This window comes from Rana temporaria, chromosome 5 (genome assembly GCF_905171775.1).
Source record: "Rana temporaria chromosome 5, aRanTem1.1, whole genome shotgun sequence".
Taxonomy (NCBI): domain Eukaryota; kingdom Metazoa; phylum Chordata; class Amphibia; order Anura; family Ranidae; genus Rana; species Rana temporaria.
In genome coordinates, this window is record NC_053493.1 from 303,992,265 (window position 1) to 304,008,951 (window position 16,687).

Below are 16,687 nucleotides of genomic sequence, written 5' to 3' on the forward strand. Positions count from 1 at the left end.
TAAACCTAATACTAGGGGGTCTTTTTATAAAAATATTAGTTGAGCGAATGTCTCGCACACAGCCATCACGCATAATCCCTGTAATTTGCCCAATACATTTACAGGTGCATCTAAAAATAAAATGTGAATATCATCAAAAAGTTTATTTATTTCAGTAATTCAAAAAGTGAAACTCATATTATATAGATTCATTACACAGAGCGATATATTTCAATCAATTTTTTCTTTTATTTCCCATGCACGTCATCTCCATCTAGTGGCCATAATATGGTATTTTCCTCAATACCGCAATCAGAAAAAAACACATTATAGTTACTGGATGGAACTGACGATCATAGGAAATAAAAGTTTTAGGCAAAATATGGATTTTGACAGCCAATTGAGACATTGGCACAGAAATTATTTTATAACTAGACCCCTTGGTATCAAACTTGCAAAGAAAATTTGAATAAAGATTTGAGGCCGATTTACACAAGAGGCACTGGTGGATCACTTTCCAGATAGTGGTAGAGAAGTGGCTGCCAGGCATTCATGAGGCGACACAGCTGTCCTCCGAATGCAATTTTTTTTTCCACCGAAGCAACGTCTCTTATTGAAATACCAGATGTATTGGGTTTGGCTGTGGTTCCATCTGACAAAAACGTGACTGGTAGTATAACTTACTACACACTGATTTATGCACTAAACATGGCTGCTGGCCATGGTAACTTGTAGCTCGGCAGTTGGAGTGGGTGGTAAAAGTGCAACATTACTTCAGTCTATTATGAATGCTGCTGATACTAACCGATCTGTGACTACCCCACCATATAAAATTCAAAATACTAACCACAACATACAAGGCTAGACACAATACTGCCCCCAGCTACATCATCAACCTCATCTCCAGATATCGCCCAAATCATCCTCTTTGCTCCTCCCAAGACCTCCTGCTCTCTAGCTCCCTTGTTACCTCCGCTAATACGCGTCTTCAGGACATCTCAGAGCCTCTCCCATCCTCTGGAACTCCCTGCCCCAGTATGTCCAGTGAGCCCCAACCCTGTCCGCCTTTAGACTATCTCTGAAAGCTCACTTATTCAGGGAAGCCTACCCCATTTCCACCTCCATCAGATCATTCTTCGCAGCCATTACCTTTTGTACCACCTCTCCCTCCCTATAGATTGAAAGCTCCATGAGCAGGGACCTCCTATTCCTTCTGTATTGAACTGTATTGTACTGTCCCCCCTATACATTGTAAGCGCTACATAAACTGTTGACTCTATTTAAATACTGTATAATAATATTATAATAACATAACTGCATATTTTCATAGCTCCCAGCCACCCATGTAAATAAGGCCTTAGGGCTCATGTAGACCATCGCTGTTGTCCCGCATTTAAAGCACATTACACACATATAAGCAGATTCTAATTGACTACAATAGCGTATTGTAGATTAGATATCAGTAAAGTCAGCCATAGACAAAGAAATTATCCTTTCTGCCACCAGAAAATCCTTGATGGGGGAATACTTCCCATGGAGCCGTTGCGTTCTCCCAGTGGGGGAAGCCGTCCCTGCCAGAAGAACACATTGCTGATTTCTAGCAGCTAGAACAGCCGCTAGCAATAATCAAATGTAAAATCAAGCAGGTTAGTTCTACCCAAGTTGACCAATGGATCAACTTGGGAACATTCAGCCTGCCCATACAATGTTTGAATCTCAGCCGATTCCTACTGAACCTGCTGAGATTCGAACCATCTATGGCCAGATTAAAGACTAAGTTCCCCCTTTTTTTTTCTTATTTTATTTTTATATTCAAGCCCCCCTATGTACCAATATAGCATTACTTCTTTTGAAAAAATAAAAAACCTTTCCATTTATTCTACACACGTTCACTGTCCTCATAGCTGTTTAAAAACACGTCTCCATTACTTCCCGGACACACTGTAGGTCATGATACAGGAAGGAATTGACCATCTGATCTCATTAGCACACAGCCTGCATCATCAGCCCTCTTACCCACCACCCACTTCCAGGTGCGTGTTTTTTAAATTAAATGCAATCAATTTGTGGTCGCCGTTCTCACTAAATACACAGGTATCATTTTTTTTCTACCTTCATCTTGCATAGATCGTTAATTTGGCAGTGTGCTGAGCAATCAGATAACAGCCTAAGTGGATAGAGCTGTAGCATACCTCCCAACTTTTGAACTTCAGAATGAGGGATGATTGAGGGAGTAAATGAGCTGTGGCATGCATTGTGGCAAAATATGGGTGTGGCCAAAGTCTTATCAGTGGGAGGGACTTAGGGGCGTAGTTAAACAAAATTCAGCTCTCTCGCCTCTCACATATGCCCCCTAGCTCTTTCACCAAGGCCCCCTAGCTTTCTCAGTAATGCCCCCTCCAGCTCTTTCACCAATGCTCCCCCTCCAACTCTCTCATCAATAACCCTCCTTCAGCTCTCTCACCAATGCCCCCTCCACTCTTACTAATGCCCCCCCAGCTTTCTTGCCAATGCCCCATCTTAATAATGCCCCCCAGCTCTCTCAAATGCACTCCAACTCTCTTACCAATGCCCCCTTCCTCTCTTACTAATGTCCCCCCCATCAATGCCCCCCCAGCTGTCTTACCAATGCCTCCTAGCTCTCACTGATGCATGCCCCTCTCCTCTCACCGATGCCCCCTGGCTCTCTTACCAATACCCCCCGCTCTTATTAGTGCCCCTTCCTCTCAAAAATACAGAATAGTATGTATCCCTGTGCTTTTTTTCAGCACAGTGCCACTGACAGCTCCAACTGTCAGAACTGTAGCACGGAACCAAGGAGGAGTTTCACAGCACTTCCCTCATCTTCATGCTATAGTGCTGACAGGCAGGGAAATAAGCCGGCTCTGGAATCCCCATTAAAAATAAAATGTGAGCAGTTGTGGCACTGGCACACAGAAGCAGGAGTGCTTCTGTGTGACAAGGTGTCAAATATAAAGGGCTGGAGAACTCCCCTTACTATTCGCGAGCCGCTAAGAGGCAGGAATCGGGAGCCACAGGCGGGGGCAGAGCTGGCCTGCAAATTGTGTTTACTGTTGCAAGGACGCCGGCGGTCCTAATAATCGATGACTGCATGGGGGGGGGGGCAGAGATTGCTATACAGATCTTTTGCCAGTAATCCTCATTTGATGCTGTGTGTGAGAGCACACATTGCACCCATTGAGTATACCACTGGTGAGTGGAGCCCAGTGCTGGAACTTGTTCCGGCACTGGGCTCTGGGACTTCAGCCCAGATCCGTGGGACCCTGGGACATACTTCGAATGGCTGGACGTCCCACAGAATCCGGGACGGTTGGGAAGTATGCAGTAGTGTTGAAAAAAAATCACCATACACTACACAATCTGATTGTACAATATACTTTAGACCTACCATCAACTATGTAGTGCAAGTGCCTGTCTGATTGCATACAGAGTGATTGGCTAGATAGGTGTGTCCTCCTATTATATAAATTTGGTAAAGCTTGAGATTGTATAATGTATGGGCAGCTTTATACACCTAAAATGAACTAGTTGCACTTTCAGTGCCAATAATTGTTAACACAGAAGCAAACACACGTTTTGCCATGTGAAAAAACGAGTGGAAAATGCTGTAAAACGCACAGTGAAAAACATGCAATCTACAACATGCCAAAGTTTCCCATGAGCCACATGTAACGCAGCCCAATGAAATCAACAGGCTGCCTTATGCGCGTCATGGGAAAACGAGCCAAAAAACATGCACTCCCACTATGCTAGATGTAAATGGGGCCTGAAAGTGAAAGTGAAGAACAATGATACTCCAGTCATATCAGTGCGTTTCCGAAACGCATGGCAAACCGCACAGAAAATGCACGCTTCGCCATGCAGTTCAGAAATGTGTTCCACCAAAAATCACGGTAAAAACTAGGGTTGTCCCGATACCACTTTTTTAGGACTGAGTACAAGTACCGATACTTTTTTTAATGTACTCGCCGATACTGAATACTGATACTTTTTTTTAAATGTGTCCCCAAATGCAGCCATGTCCCCCCACATATGCAGCCATGTCCCCCCACATATGCAGCCATGTCCCCCCACATATGCAGCCATGTCCCCCCACATATGCAGCCATGTCCCCAAACATATGCAGCCAAGTCCCCAAACATATTGCAGCCATGTCCCAAAACATATTGCAGCCATGTCCCCAAACATATTGCAGCCATGTCCCCCATATATGCAGCCATGTCCCCCACATATGCAGCCATGTCCCCCACATATGCAGCCATGTCCCCAAACATATTGCAGCCATGTCCCCAAACATATTGCAGCCATGTCCCCAAACATATTGCAGCCATGTCCCCAAACATATTGCAGCCATGTCCCCCATATACGCAGCCATGTCCCCCATATACGCAGCCATGTCCCCAAACATATTGCAGCCATGTCCCCAAACATATTGAAGCCATGTCCCCCATATACGCAGCCATGTTCTCAAACATATTGCAGCCATGTCCCCCACACCTAAATGATGCCGCCGCCGCGTTAATCACCACGCAGGGAACATTACAGTCAGCTTTCGTTTGAATAAGCTGTTTTCCCTGCCGCGGTGTGTATAGAGACACTCCCCCTTGCTCGCGATTGGACAGATCCGTCCAATCCCGAGCAAGGGGGAGTGTCTATGCGCGGCGGGGAAAACAGCTATTCAAACGAAAGCTGACTCTAATGTTCCCCGCGCGGTGATTAACGCGGCGGCGGCTTTGCGATATACGGCGGGGGGGGGGCAAGTATTCTATTTAGGCATCGGGGGTATCGATTGCCTGCTATAGAGATGTGAATAGGCCTGACAGCAGAGTGTTTCTGCCCATTCCTTCCTATGTACTTGTATAAAGATGGCCATACACTATTCAATCTCATTGTACAATTTTGTTTAGATTTACCAGCACTATGTAATAGGAGGACCCACCTATCTATCCAATCAGACAGGCCTTTGCACTACATAGTTTATGGTAGATCTAAAGGAGATTGTACAATCAGATTGTATAGTGTATGGTAAGCTTTACAGAACCCAGGACACACTTCTCCTGTTTTTAATACTACAGCTTTATCCACATAGGCTGTTATCTGATTGCTCAGCACACGCTACCAAATGAACGATCTATGCAGGATGAAAGTGAAGGTTGAACAAAAAAAATGCCTGTGTATTTAGTGAAAACAGTGATCACTGATTGATTGCATTTCATTTAAAAAACATGCACCTGGAAGTGGGTGGAGGGTAGATGATGCAGGATGTGTGCTAAGGAGGTCAGCTGACCAACTCCTTCCTGTGTCATGACCTACAGTCTGTCCAGGAAGTAAGGCAGAAAAATTTGAGAAGTGTTTTTAAACAGCCATGTCAAGACGGAGGTAAGGGCGTGTAGAGTAAATGGAAAGCTTTGTCATTTCTGTGAAAGAAGTACATTAAAGCGGGAGTTCACCCAAAAATCAACTTTCTGCAGTTACATCCAGCATACTGCTGACATCTGCAGTATGCTGGTCTTTTTTTTTGGTACTTATCGTTATAGCAGTAATTCTTCTATGCCTCCGAGCGGGGATTACTTCCTGGTATAGGCGTTCCCTTCAAGACAAGCAAGTTGATTGACAGCCTTCGATAGCGCGTCACGGCTTCCGAAGATACACGAGTGACGCTCGGCAATTTACGGCGCCTGCGCAGTCAGCTCTACACGGCAGGCGCAGGCGCCGTAAACAGCCAAGTGTCATCTCGGCTGTTTTCGGAAGCCATGACGCGCTATCGAAGGCCGTCAATCAACTTGCTTGCCTTCGGGAACGCCCATTCCCTGAAGGATTCCCCGCTCGGAGCCATAGAAAAAATACTGCTATAACGATAAGTACCAAAATAAAATAAAAAGACCAGCATACTGCAGATGTCAGCAGTATGCTGGATCTAACTGCAGAAAGTTGATTTTTGGGTGAACTCCCGCTTTAATACTATACTGGTACATAGGGGAGCTGGAATTTAGAAAAAAAAAATAGGTGAACTTATCATTTGTGTGTTTCATTATTAAACCTCATTATGAATACCAAGGCTTCTTCAACAAAAAAATGCACAGCCATAATGCAAGCCATATTATGCAACTTTACTTACTTGTCTATTGCAAATGGAAATATAGTTATCCCTGGAAAAAACATCATCTAACACAGTGGCTCTCAACCCTGTCCTCAAGTACCCCCAACAAACCATGTTTGCAGGTTTTTCTTTATCTTTCACAGGTGATTTAAATCCGAGTCAATTGCTTGGTATTTTGGACAGCTAATTTATCTAAGAGAAATTCCCAAAACATGGCCTGTTGGGGGTACTTGAGGACAAGGTTGAGAACCACTGATCTCACAGACTTGACATGCTGTGCTCAATTCTTTTTTCATTCAGCCCACTAGAAAAATGAGGAGCTTGATGTACTAACTATGCAATGTTAGTACAGTGATCTCCCTGCTGTGGTATTGTTTTCTGACAGGGGGACCGCCGCCCCACCCCCACCAGAACACACAGGTCATTGGCCGCCAGTACTGATCGGATGCCAATCGGCTCCTGTTCTTCCAGTATACCTGATCAACAGAAGCCGAATGTTAGGCTGGCTTCTGTCGGACAGGCTGCTTACATACTGGCCGAATGTTACCCTGGTTTCTGTTAAGCGCCTTTATTCCTTATCTCCTGTTACCAACACTAACTTGATAGCTTATTACTGCTTTTCTATGCATATTCCTTTCATTAACAACCTTGTTCGTTGTCTGCACTGTTCAACTTTTCAATTGTGCTTTCCTTCCACCTGTGTACTTTTTTCTAATAAATCATAGTTCAGACCCTTCTGCTCCACCTACATGAATTCACATACTCTCCAAAAAAACTTTCCAAACTACTCCTCCAAATACCTCTCCACTCTCTATCCCCGATACTTTCTTTTGGGATAGAGACGCTTAAAAAAAAGGAACCCAAATGCCAGTGTCATGTATGAATTTGTGGCTATCCTGGGATCATATCAGTCTTGATTAGAACAGCACCTGGCTTTTTGACCAGGGATGAGCCGAACACCCCCCCCCCCCCCCCCCGGTTCGGTTTACACCAGACAAAAAATTTGTGCGAACACTGTTACAGTCTATGGGACATGAATGTGAAAAATCAAAAGTGTTCATTTTAAAGGCTTATATGCAAGTTATTGCCATAAAAAGTGTATGGGAACTCGGGTGCTGCCCCAGGGGACCTGTATCAATGCAAAAAAAAAATCTAAAAACTGCATTTTTTTCAGGAGCAGTGATTTTAATAAAGCTTAAAGTGAAACAATAAAAATGTAATATCCCTTTAAATATCATGCCTGGGGGTCCCCTTAGTCTGCCTGTAAAGTGGTGCATCTTTCTCATGTTTATAACAGTACCGCAGCAAGATTACATTTCTAAAGGAAATTTTTTTTATCTAAAATTGCTTGCAGCTGTAATGTATTGCTGGATCCTGGCAATATACATAAAAAAATCATTGGAAAAAAAAACACGGCGTGGGTCCCCCCACTCCATTACCAAGCATCACTATTTTTTGGGAATGGAATATCATTTGCGATAGGCTAGCATGGTGCCATTTTTAGTGCTGGCAGTGCCAGGATTAAGCAGTAGCAGCAAAACCTCCACCAGCCCATTAGCACCAAAGACCACATCCTACAAGTGTAGTATAATTTGGCTTGGGATTTTTTTTTTTTTTATTAAACCAGTATTGAAATGTGTGTTAAATAGTGTGCACATAAAAGGGGCTTTTCATGGTTAGATTCTTGGCACAGCCAATGTCAACTATCTACAAGTATGTTTAGCTGAAAGCAACAAAGGGGAAACACTTGCACTTAATGATAAATTGAATTTATTTTCTCTTGGTAAACAATTCCAGTAATCTCCAGGTTCAGACTGCAGAGTAAACATTGAGAACGGTAACATACAAGTTAGTTTAACGGATTCAAGAATTTTTGGCAGGGTGAAACCATTGTTAAGAAAGAGAAGAAAAAAGTTTCGAGACACAAAGCATCAAAATGGTCTTCTGGAGAAAAAAATTCTTTGACAATCTACATAATGACTATTGCATATATGGTAATGCTATCTGCCATACCGCAAGGCTTACAAATATATATATGCATGTATGTATATATTTATATATAGGCCTTATTCAAGATATTTTAATTTTTTTCCTCTTGATGAGAAAAGATTTTCTGTGCAAGAATCTTCTGCTGCAGTATATAAAAAAAATCAATTCAGCTGTTTTATATTAAAATGAGGATTAAAGACCAAGATCTGCTGGATAGGAAGTTGGAATACAGCAACCATTTTTCTTGCTCTGTCTGCAAAAGAGTACATTGACGTCAACCTCTTTCCTTGCAGATTTTCCATGTATTTTCTTTGAATAGGGCCCAAGTCAGCTGTCTTTATAAGACTGTTTTCGTATTGAACAACATAATACATGTGCAACACTGTATATACAATAAGTTTATCTGGTGCTGAAAAGTCCAAACACATGAACACCCAACAGCTCCAATAATACAAGTTTTATGGTAAAATACAATGCTTTTTTTTTTTTCTTTTTTTTTTTTTGATTAATATACATGAACAATCAAAGTTTCGTGCAAAGATTAAAACATGTTCCCTTTTCTGTGCTTCCAGAAGATCTTCAAATGGATATGTTTGTTTTGCATTAGCTGCTATGCTGGGTCATCGTATGATTCTAAAAGAGAAATAAGATATAAAAGAGATATTCAGTAAGGCATATTAAATAAACGTATTTTGTTTATATGCTTATTAAAATCATCTTTTCAGCATTAGGAATGAGCAAACCTATAAAAATTTGAGGTTCTGGAAAACATAACCTGAAATTCCGTTTCATAGGTAAATGTGTCAGATCAGGATTCTCTGCCCTTCTGTAGTGGGGGTTCCACAATAGTTGGAGGTCAGCCATTAAAACAGCCAGTACTGATAGTCAAGTACATGATAATGTTGCCTGTTCCTCAGCTCCATTCACACTTTGTGATTTGAAATAGTGTGCAGAATCGGTGCTTTTGCTGTGATTACAAATTGCGCGGTGATCGCTAAACAATGCCCATTTGGGTGCCATTATTCCTTAATATTATGCCAAACACGATGTGAATTGCTCCTTTTAAAATTGCATGAAGCTTGTTGCCCAAAAAGGAGAAGGAGCTTTTCAGCGACAAACTTGTGTAGCGCAGCCCGTTCAAGTAAATGGCTGGCCCTAGGCGACACGCAAAATCGAATTCAATATCCAAAAAAAAAAGTGTGAACGGGACCTTATGGATGTGCAAACATTATCATGATGCCAGTGCCCTTTTTTGGACTATAAGGACTGGTTCACACTGGTACAATTTCGGATACAACTTGAGTAACAAAGAATTTCTTGACAATGGAGATAACATTGTTTTTAGTGGCGGCTGTTCACATCAATGCAGTGCAGCTGCAATGCAACTTTGAGGAAGGGTCCTGTGCTACTCTAAGAAAAACAGAAATGGAAGACGCGCACACCTAGTGCATTACCAGAGATAATTTAATAATAAAAAAATGTTTTAGTATAAAAGTGGGTACTCACAAAATGCAACCGATAAAAGGCCATAAACACAGTGCAGCTCTGAGGAAGGGGCGCGCACCTAAAACGCTATAGCTGTACCCCGTGTTCTGCGCATGTCCATGCACTGTGTTTATGGCCTTTTGTTGGTTGCATTTTGTGAGTACCCACTTTTATACAAAAATGTTTTTTATTATTAAATGGTCTCTGGTAATGCACTAGGTGTGCGCGCCTTCCATTTCTGTTTTTCTTGTAGTTCCTTTCGGATTACCCCGTCTGAGGAAGGCAGCATCCACCTTGCTTTGGGATACCATATATACCTTTTACGCCATTTTATCTAATATCTGTTACATCACACCTTGGAAGACCTATTAGCGCTGGAAGTGACTGTGTTTCCTGTGCTACTCTGGTTTCATGCTATGTGATTGTGTACTCCATAGACGTCAATGGTAATGCATCATAAATGCATGTACCTACATTTTTATTGTGATTTTGTTGAGTATTAGTAAAAATTGCAGCTAAAAATGCACCACAATCACACAAATTATAAAAAAAAATTAAATAAAAATCACAGCACCTGCACTGCATAGCTGAATAGCTTTCAAAACTCATCGAACCAATGTGACCTAGGCCTAAACACATGCACAAAGACTTGATGTAGTTCAGATAAGAGCAATTGCATCACAAAGACACAGTGGGCCCAATAAGGCTAGACCTTCTTTGTGTAATATACGATTGCCTATTGGTCTATTCACTAACCACCAGTAAGAAAGATTTGGAGAGGAACGCATGCTCTGTTGAAGTGCTGGCTCCCAGAAAGGTTTCCGACCCCTTTAATAGTTTGCAGAGTGGATCTATTTGCACATCTTGTCACCAGTTTTTGAAATGTGATTTTCTTGTTCCTGTGCTTGTAGTTTTGCCTGCTATTGGCCCCAGTATAATTGTGTGCAATAAGCATTCTTGCTGAATGGCTACTGCGACACATCAAATGCAAGATCAGCCATATGGAGAATGTACATTTCCCCCACAAAGTATAGGCTGAAAGGTTTATGCTCGGTGAATCACTATAGTTGTTCATAAACTTTAATTGCGACAGGTGAAATAAAAGCTGTGTGTTGTATTTGTAAACAGCAAGCATGGCTGTGCCCTTGTAACAGGAAGATTTTTTTTTTAAAACATTAACACATGTTTATTATATTAAAAATAAAGAACTCCAGGCAAAGCACACATCTCAGTAATAAATATGAGCTGTTTATCCACGTCTGCATTTTAGGTTCAAATGACCTGTTTGGAAGAAAAATAATGTTCTATAAAGCTTTCAGGCTGTAGCAGGAAATGAAACCTGTCTTTGACAACCAGCTGTTTTTATGGATACATTATAACATAACATCCATTAAACCAAGTGCAGATCCATCCAACAATTAATTCCCATCAATCTGCGTTGCCTGTTATTATATAGGTTTACCCAGGACTATTCCCCTGACTCAGGAGTTCCCTTTCAAACTGGACCTCCATGCTTACCCTGCTGACCACTTACAGTAAAACATAGTAGAAAGGACCCCCCCCCCCCCGTAATATTTACCTCATCTGCTTCTCACCCTCATTATGGCTAGTCACTTGGCCAGGGCCTGGGCATAGGTCACATCTTAGCTAAAGGGTATTATCAGACCAGAAAGAATGAAGGTTGTAGGCTGCCAGTGCAAAACTCTCCTTCTGAAAAATACTAGGTATCTGACTGTAAGGCTGGCCCCATGCCTTAAATACTATTAAATCACTAACCCAGAAAGGGCAAGCAGATGGGGTCTTGTGAATCTACTCTTGCGTCACTATCACTATATTTTTTATTGGTTCCGTTTTTTAGAAAGTATAAGAGCCAGTGAAGGCCAGTCAACTGGCATTTTCAGAAGACAGTGAGTGATGGCAGCCTCTGTTATTTTCCCCAAGTACGAGGCAAAGTTACAGGTAAGACCACTATAAGAGCCTGGAGCAGTCTTTTCTACAGAAAATGTATTACTGGGCTTTTTGCTTTACCATATATGATTGTAAGGTGACAGAACGGTCACAAATATGAGGGAGGTGGTTTCATTTTAGTATAGATCAATCTAAAATAGATGTATATATCTTGAAGAAATAATAAAAAAAAAATATATTCCCTTCAAGCACAAATAACCGAGCATTTTATAGATGGTACTAAATCAAGACCGTGATAAATATTTAACAGTGTACTTATACTGCCGGGAAGAGTGATACCACAGTGACTGATCAATAAGAACAGAATATTCAGTAGAAAATAGAAATAAAGGGTTAATGAAAGAGGGATTTTACCAGATTGGGGGAGGCCATGGGCACAGATCTGCTGACATTTCATTTCCTATAGATTTTAGGTAATTAGAATTAATTTTTTTTTTTTTTTTTACTGTGGCTATATAGCATGAAGCAATCTCAGTCTAGAAATACTCCCTCCGTTATTGTTCACGTGCCAAGAATAGTAAAATCTTAAGATATCTATGCATTTGAATCCACAGATATCACCATGCAATGTTCTACAAGAAAACACACAGATTTGAGGGTTCCACTAGCAATGTGTGTCCGAATGGTGAAAGAAATTGCATATAGTGGGAAATATTTCAAAGTTCTTTATCCTAATGTATTCTCATTATATGTGGTTATATTTCAGCAAACACTGGCTTTCATTACATACACTAATCCTGTGCGGCTTGTGGCTTCTGGGAATAGATGCCAATGTCCAAAACCATCTCTAATTTCAGTTCACTAAAAAATATAAATCTGTCCAAACGTAGGATCATTAAAGTTCCCCGACCCATATGTGCTACTCACTGAAATTATACGAGAGTGAGGCCTAAGTGGTACTCAGGAGGTTAAACACCCATAGCCAGATTCAGTAAGACTTACGACGGCGTATCAGTAGATACGCCATCGTAAGTCCGAATCCGCGCCATCGTATCTTTAAGCGTATTCTCAAACTGAGATACGCTTAACTGTTGCTAAGCTACGCCGTCGTATCTTAGCTGCATATTTACGCTGGCCGCTAGGGGCGTGTACGTGGATTTTTGCCTAGAATATACAAATGAGCAAGATACGCCTATTCACAAACGTACTTGCACCCGATAAGCTGTTTACGTAAAGCGTTTTTCAGGCGTAAAGATAAACCACCAAAATGATGGCGCAGCCCATGCAAGGTATGGACGTCAGAAGTGCGGTAAAATTTTACGTAGTTTGCGTAAGTGTACGTGAATGGGGCTGGGCGTAGGTTACGTTCACGTCGAAACAATGAGTATTTGTGACATGATTCTGAGCATGCGCGCGCTTGCGCTGTACAAATGGCCCTCATTTACATGGGGTCACGGGTAATTTACATGGAGCACGCCCCCTACCTGCCTACTTTGAATTAGGCGGGGTTACGCCGGGCCATTTGCGCTATGCCAACGTAACTTAGGAGGCAAGTGCTTTGTGAATACAGTACTTGCCTCACTATGTTACGTCGGCGTAGTGCAAATGGGATGCGCTACGCCGAACTAAAGATGCGCCCGTCTTACTAAATCTGGCTACCAGTATGTACACTTCTGGGTTTTAAATAATATATAATTGACATCTTTACATTATTTAGAATACTTTTCTTTTAATGGCTTTAGTTCGATCAGTTTTTTTAAAATATGAGTTACATACTACAGTACAGTTTGCGCCAACTTTTCATTGAGGACTGTGAAAAAGGCCAAGTTAAAAAGAAAAAAGAAAATATAGCTGTAAAGGAGTATACAATGTATTATACACCCGGTGCCCATTTGTATAGCCTTGTATAGTGTGTCCACTGCCTTCCCTTGATAAGAGTCTTAAAGCCCGTACACATGATCGGATTTTGCGATGGGAATTGTGTGATAGCAGGATGTTGTCGGATAATCCCACCGTTTGTACCCTTCATCGGACAATTGTTGTCGGAATTTCCGACAACAAATGTGGGATGGCATGCTTTAAAATTTTCCGACAACAAATGTGTCTTGTGTACACAAGTCTGTCGGAAAAAACAAACAAAGTACAAACACGCATGCTCCGAACCAATGCTAACCATCAGACAACATTTGCAGAAGTTGCCCAAAGGGTGGTGCTAAAGAGCTGAAAAAGCCATTTTTGTTGGCCAACAATTCTTTGCCGTTTGTATGCAATACAAGATCACGGTCAACGCCCTTCGCACAAAATTCTATGGCTTTGTCTGATGGAAATCCGATCGTGTGTACAAGGCTCATAGCCACCGTTTGGGCAATTTCTGCTAATGTTGTCTTATAGTTAGCATTGGTTCGGAGCACACGTGTTTGTACTTTGGATTTTTTCCCCAGACGGACTTCAGTACACACGACCGGATAATCCGACATCACAATTGTTGTCGGAAAATTTTAAAGCATGCTAGCCAACATTTGTTGTCGGAAATTCCGACAACAATTGTCCGATGGAGAGTGCAAACGGTCAGATTATCCTGCCATCACACAATTCCCGTCGGAAAATCCAATCGTGTGTATTGGGCCCCGTACACACCAGAGGATATCCGCTGGAAAGGGTCCGCCGGACCGTTCCCAGCGGATAAATCCTCTGGCGGATTTGGATCTGATGGCTGTACTCACCATCAGATCGAAATCCGCGCGGAATCCATCCACGGTGACGTGTCGAGCCTTCGCCACGACGATGACGCGGCGACGTGCGCGACGCTGGAAGGTAATTACTTCCACGCATGCGTCGAATCATTACGATGCATGCGATGGAGGGGAGCGGACGGACTGATCCGGTGAGTCTGTACAGACGACCGGATCAGTCCGCTGGAATGGATACCAGCGGATAAATTTCTTAGCATGCTAAGAAATTTTTATCCACTGGAAATCCGTCGGCTGGAGAAATCTCCGCCGAAAAATGTCCGCTCGGGCCTACACACGACCGGATTTGTCTGCCTCGGCCTTAAGAGACACTCTTACAACAGAAATACAGATGTAATTATGGTGTCTAGGGATAACCCTATGAGCAGTGACAACCAAAAAGGCCTCTATGCCGATCATCTCAGGAATGAAGGCAGAAGAGTAAGTAGTAAGTATAACAAGCATGCTTTACTAAATATACAGACCGATTTTACTGTTGTGGGTTTAGTAACACTAATTTAAACCTTATGAGTTTTTTTTTATAGAGCCTGGGGAGAGGGTCTGAAAAAGCTAAACTTGCAGAATTCCAGATTTCTGCCTTAAAGGGGTTGTAAAGGTTTTTTTTTTTTTTTTTTTTTTTTAATAGGTTCCTTTAAGCTAGTGCATTGTTGGTTCACTTACCTTTTCCTTCTATTTCCCTTCTAAATGTTTGTTTTCTTTCTCTGAATTTCTCACTTCCTGTTCCTCCTCAGTAAGGTGTTCAGTAAGCTGTTCTAAATGACTTTCCACTGTTCGGATGATGGTGGAAAGCTTACTGAGGAGAAACAGGAAGTGAGAAATTCAAACAAAGAAAAACAACATTTAGAAGGGAAATGGAAGGAAAAGGTAAGTGAACCAACAATGCACTAGCTTAAAGGAACCTATTTAGAAAATAAAAGATGAACCTTTACAACCCCTTTAACTTCCCTATGATGACAGCCAAGAATGCAATCAAAATGATTCACAAAACACAATCTAAAATTATAACTGCATTCATCTTATAGTCTCGTTTTGTATTAAGTCATACATGTTTCAGTTAGGCAACAGCAGCCAAGGTCCACCAGAAGCGCTTATAGAAGACTTCAAAAGCACTTAAACTTTGCTCCTTGTCACTGCATTGGGAGCTAGTGGAGTTTGGTCACAAAAAAGCTATAATATATTTCCTATCATGATGCAGTGCATCAGAAGCATAGCCTATAAACATTTACCATGTTATGAATACTTTGAGTTTCTAACTACAAAACTTTATTTCCTTGTATTAGGTAAAATAAAAATGGCATCAACAACGAACAGACGTTTGCTGTATTACTGTATGTCGATTCTGAATCCCAAACAAGAGCGAACAAAACATGAGATGTGCAATACACAAGCCTTTAACAGATGGTGACAGTGCTGGAGCAGCATGTTACTTTTTTCCATAGTTCAAGAACATAAACAGAAGTCATTTATCATTACTGATTAACTAATTATGGTACACTACGTGCTTCTTGTGCAGAGGAATCTATCTGCAATAAACATTATGTGTATAAAGGAAAGACAACCTGTGGCTCCACAGCTGTTGAACTACAATTGGTATCTAATCAATGATAAATTGTACTTCTTTATATATGCACTTAAAGGATTCATCATCTGGAATTCTAGATTCAAATAGGTACCACATTATAAACATACAAAAAGCAGTACAGCTGCTTCTATAAGGGTCAAGCTGGCTTCTTGATTCACTAGGAGCATCTTGTAGCGCCATGAAACACCTACTGTAAGACCAACTTCTCATTTCCACAAGGGAGGTTCATACTACCCCCTCCGACATTTCTATTTATTCATATTACAAAAATCACAGAAGGAATGAAACCCCCACAGCTGCTCCATACCACCCTCTTCATGAACTCCTGCTGTGTATTTATCTTCCATAATGGTCTAACCTTGTTAGCCCATTCGCTCTACTTTACTACAGCGTCAGACCACACAGCCTTCTGGCCCACACCGTCCGTGTCCATTCACTGAAGAGCCCTAAAAGACAACATGAAACTGCTGACCTACCTACAGTAGTTCTCCATCCAACACATCACTTAGTGGGAGGCACTCCACTCTATTCTGTAATAATGAGCACTGCATAGACTAGGACTATCAGAAACCACTGACAGCCTAATTTACTAAAACTGGAGAGTGCAAAATTTGGTGCAGCTCTGCATAGAAACCAATCAGCTTCCAGTTTTTTCTGCCATAGCTTAACTGAACAAACTGAAGTTAGAAGCCGATTGGCTACCATGCACAGCTGCACCAGAATTTGCACTCTCCAGTTTTAGCTCGCCATACATGGTTCGAACCTCTGACAGCGAAGTAGGAACTGGTTGAGATTTGAACCATTAATGGGCAGCCTAAATATGCCAAGTTGATTGATCATCCACTTGGGTACAACCGACCTGCCAGTTTTCTC

General features: G+C 41.7%; 1 protein-coding gene across 5 annotated transcripts in view; it reads right to left on the bottom strand.

Annotated features, from left to right (window-relative positions):
* Nucleotides 1-7,853: 7,853 nt before the first annotated feature.
* ZNF521 (zinc finger protein 521) overlaps nucleotides 7,854-16,687 on the bottom strand; it is a 432,628-nt gene continuing 423,794 nt past the window's right edge. For all 5 annotated transcript variants that reach the window (XM_040354090.1, XM_040354087.1, XM_040354088.1 and 2 more), the window contains one exon: nucleotides 7,854-8,722. In XM_040354090.1, the coding sequence (XP_040210024.1) occupies nucleotides 8,693-8,722 (30 nt within the window). In that variant the 3' untranslated portion in view covers nucleotides 7,854-8,692. The remainder of the gene's footprint in view (nucleotides 8,723-16,687) is intronic.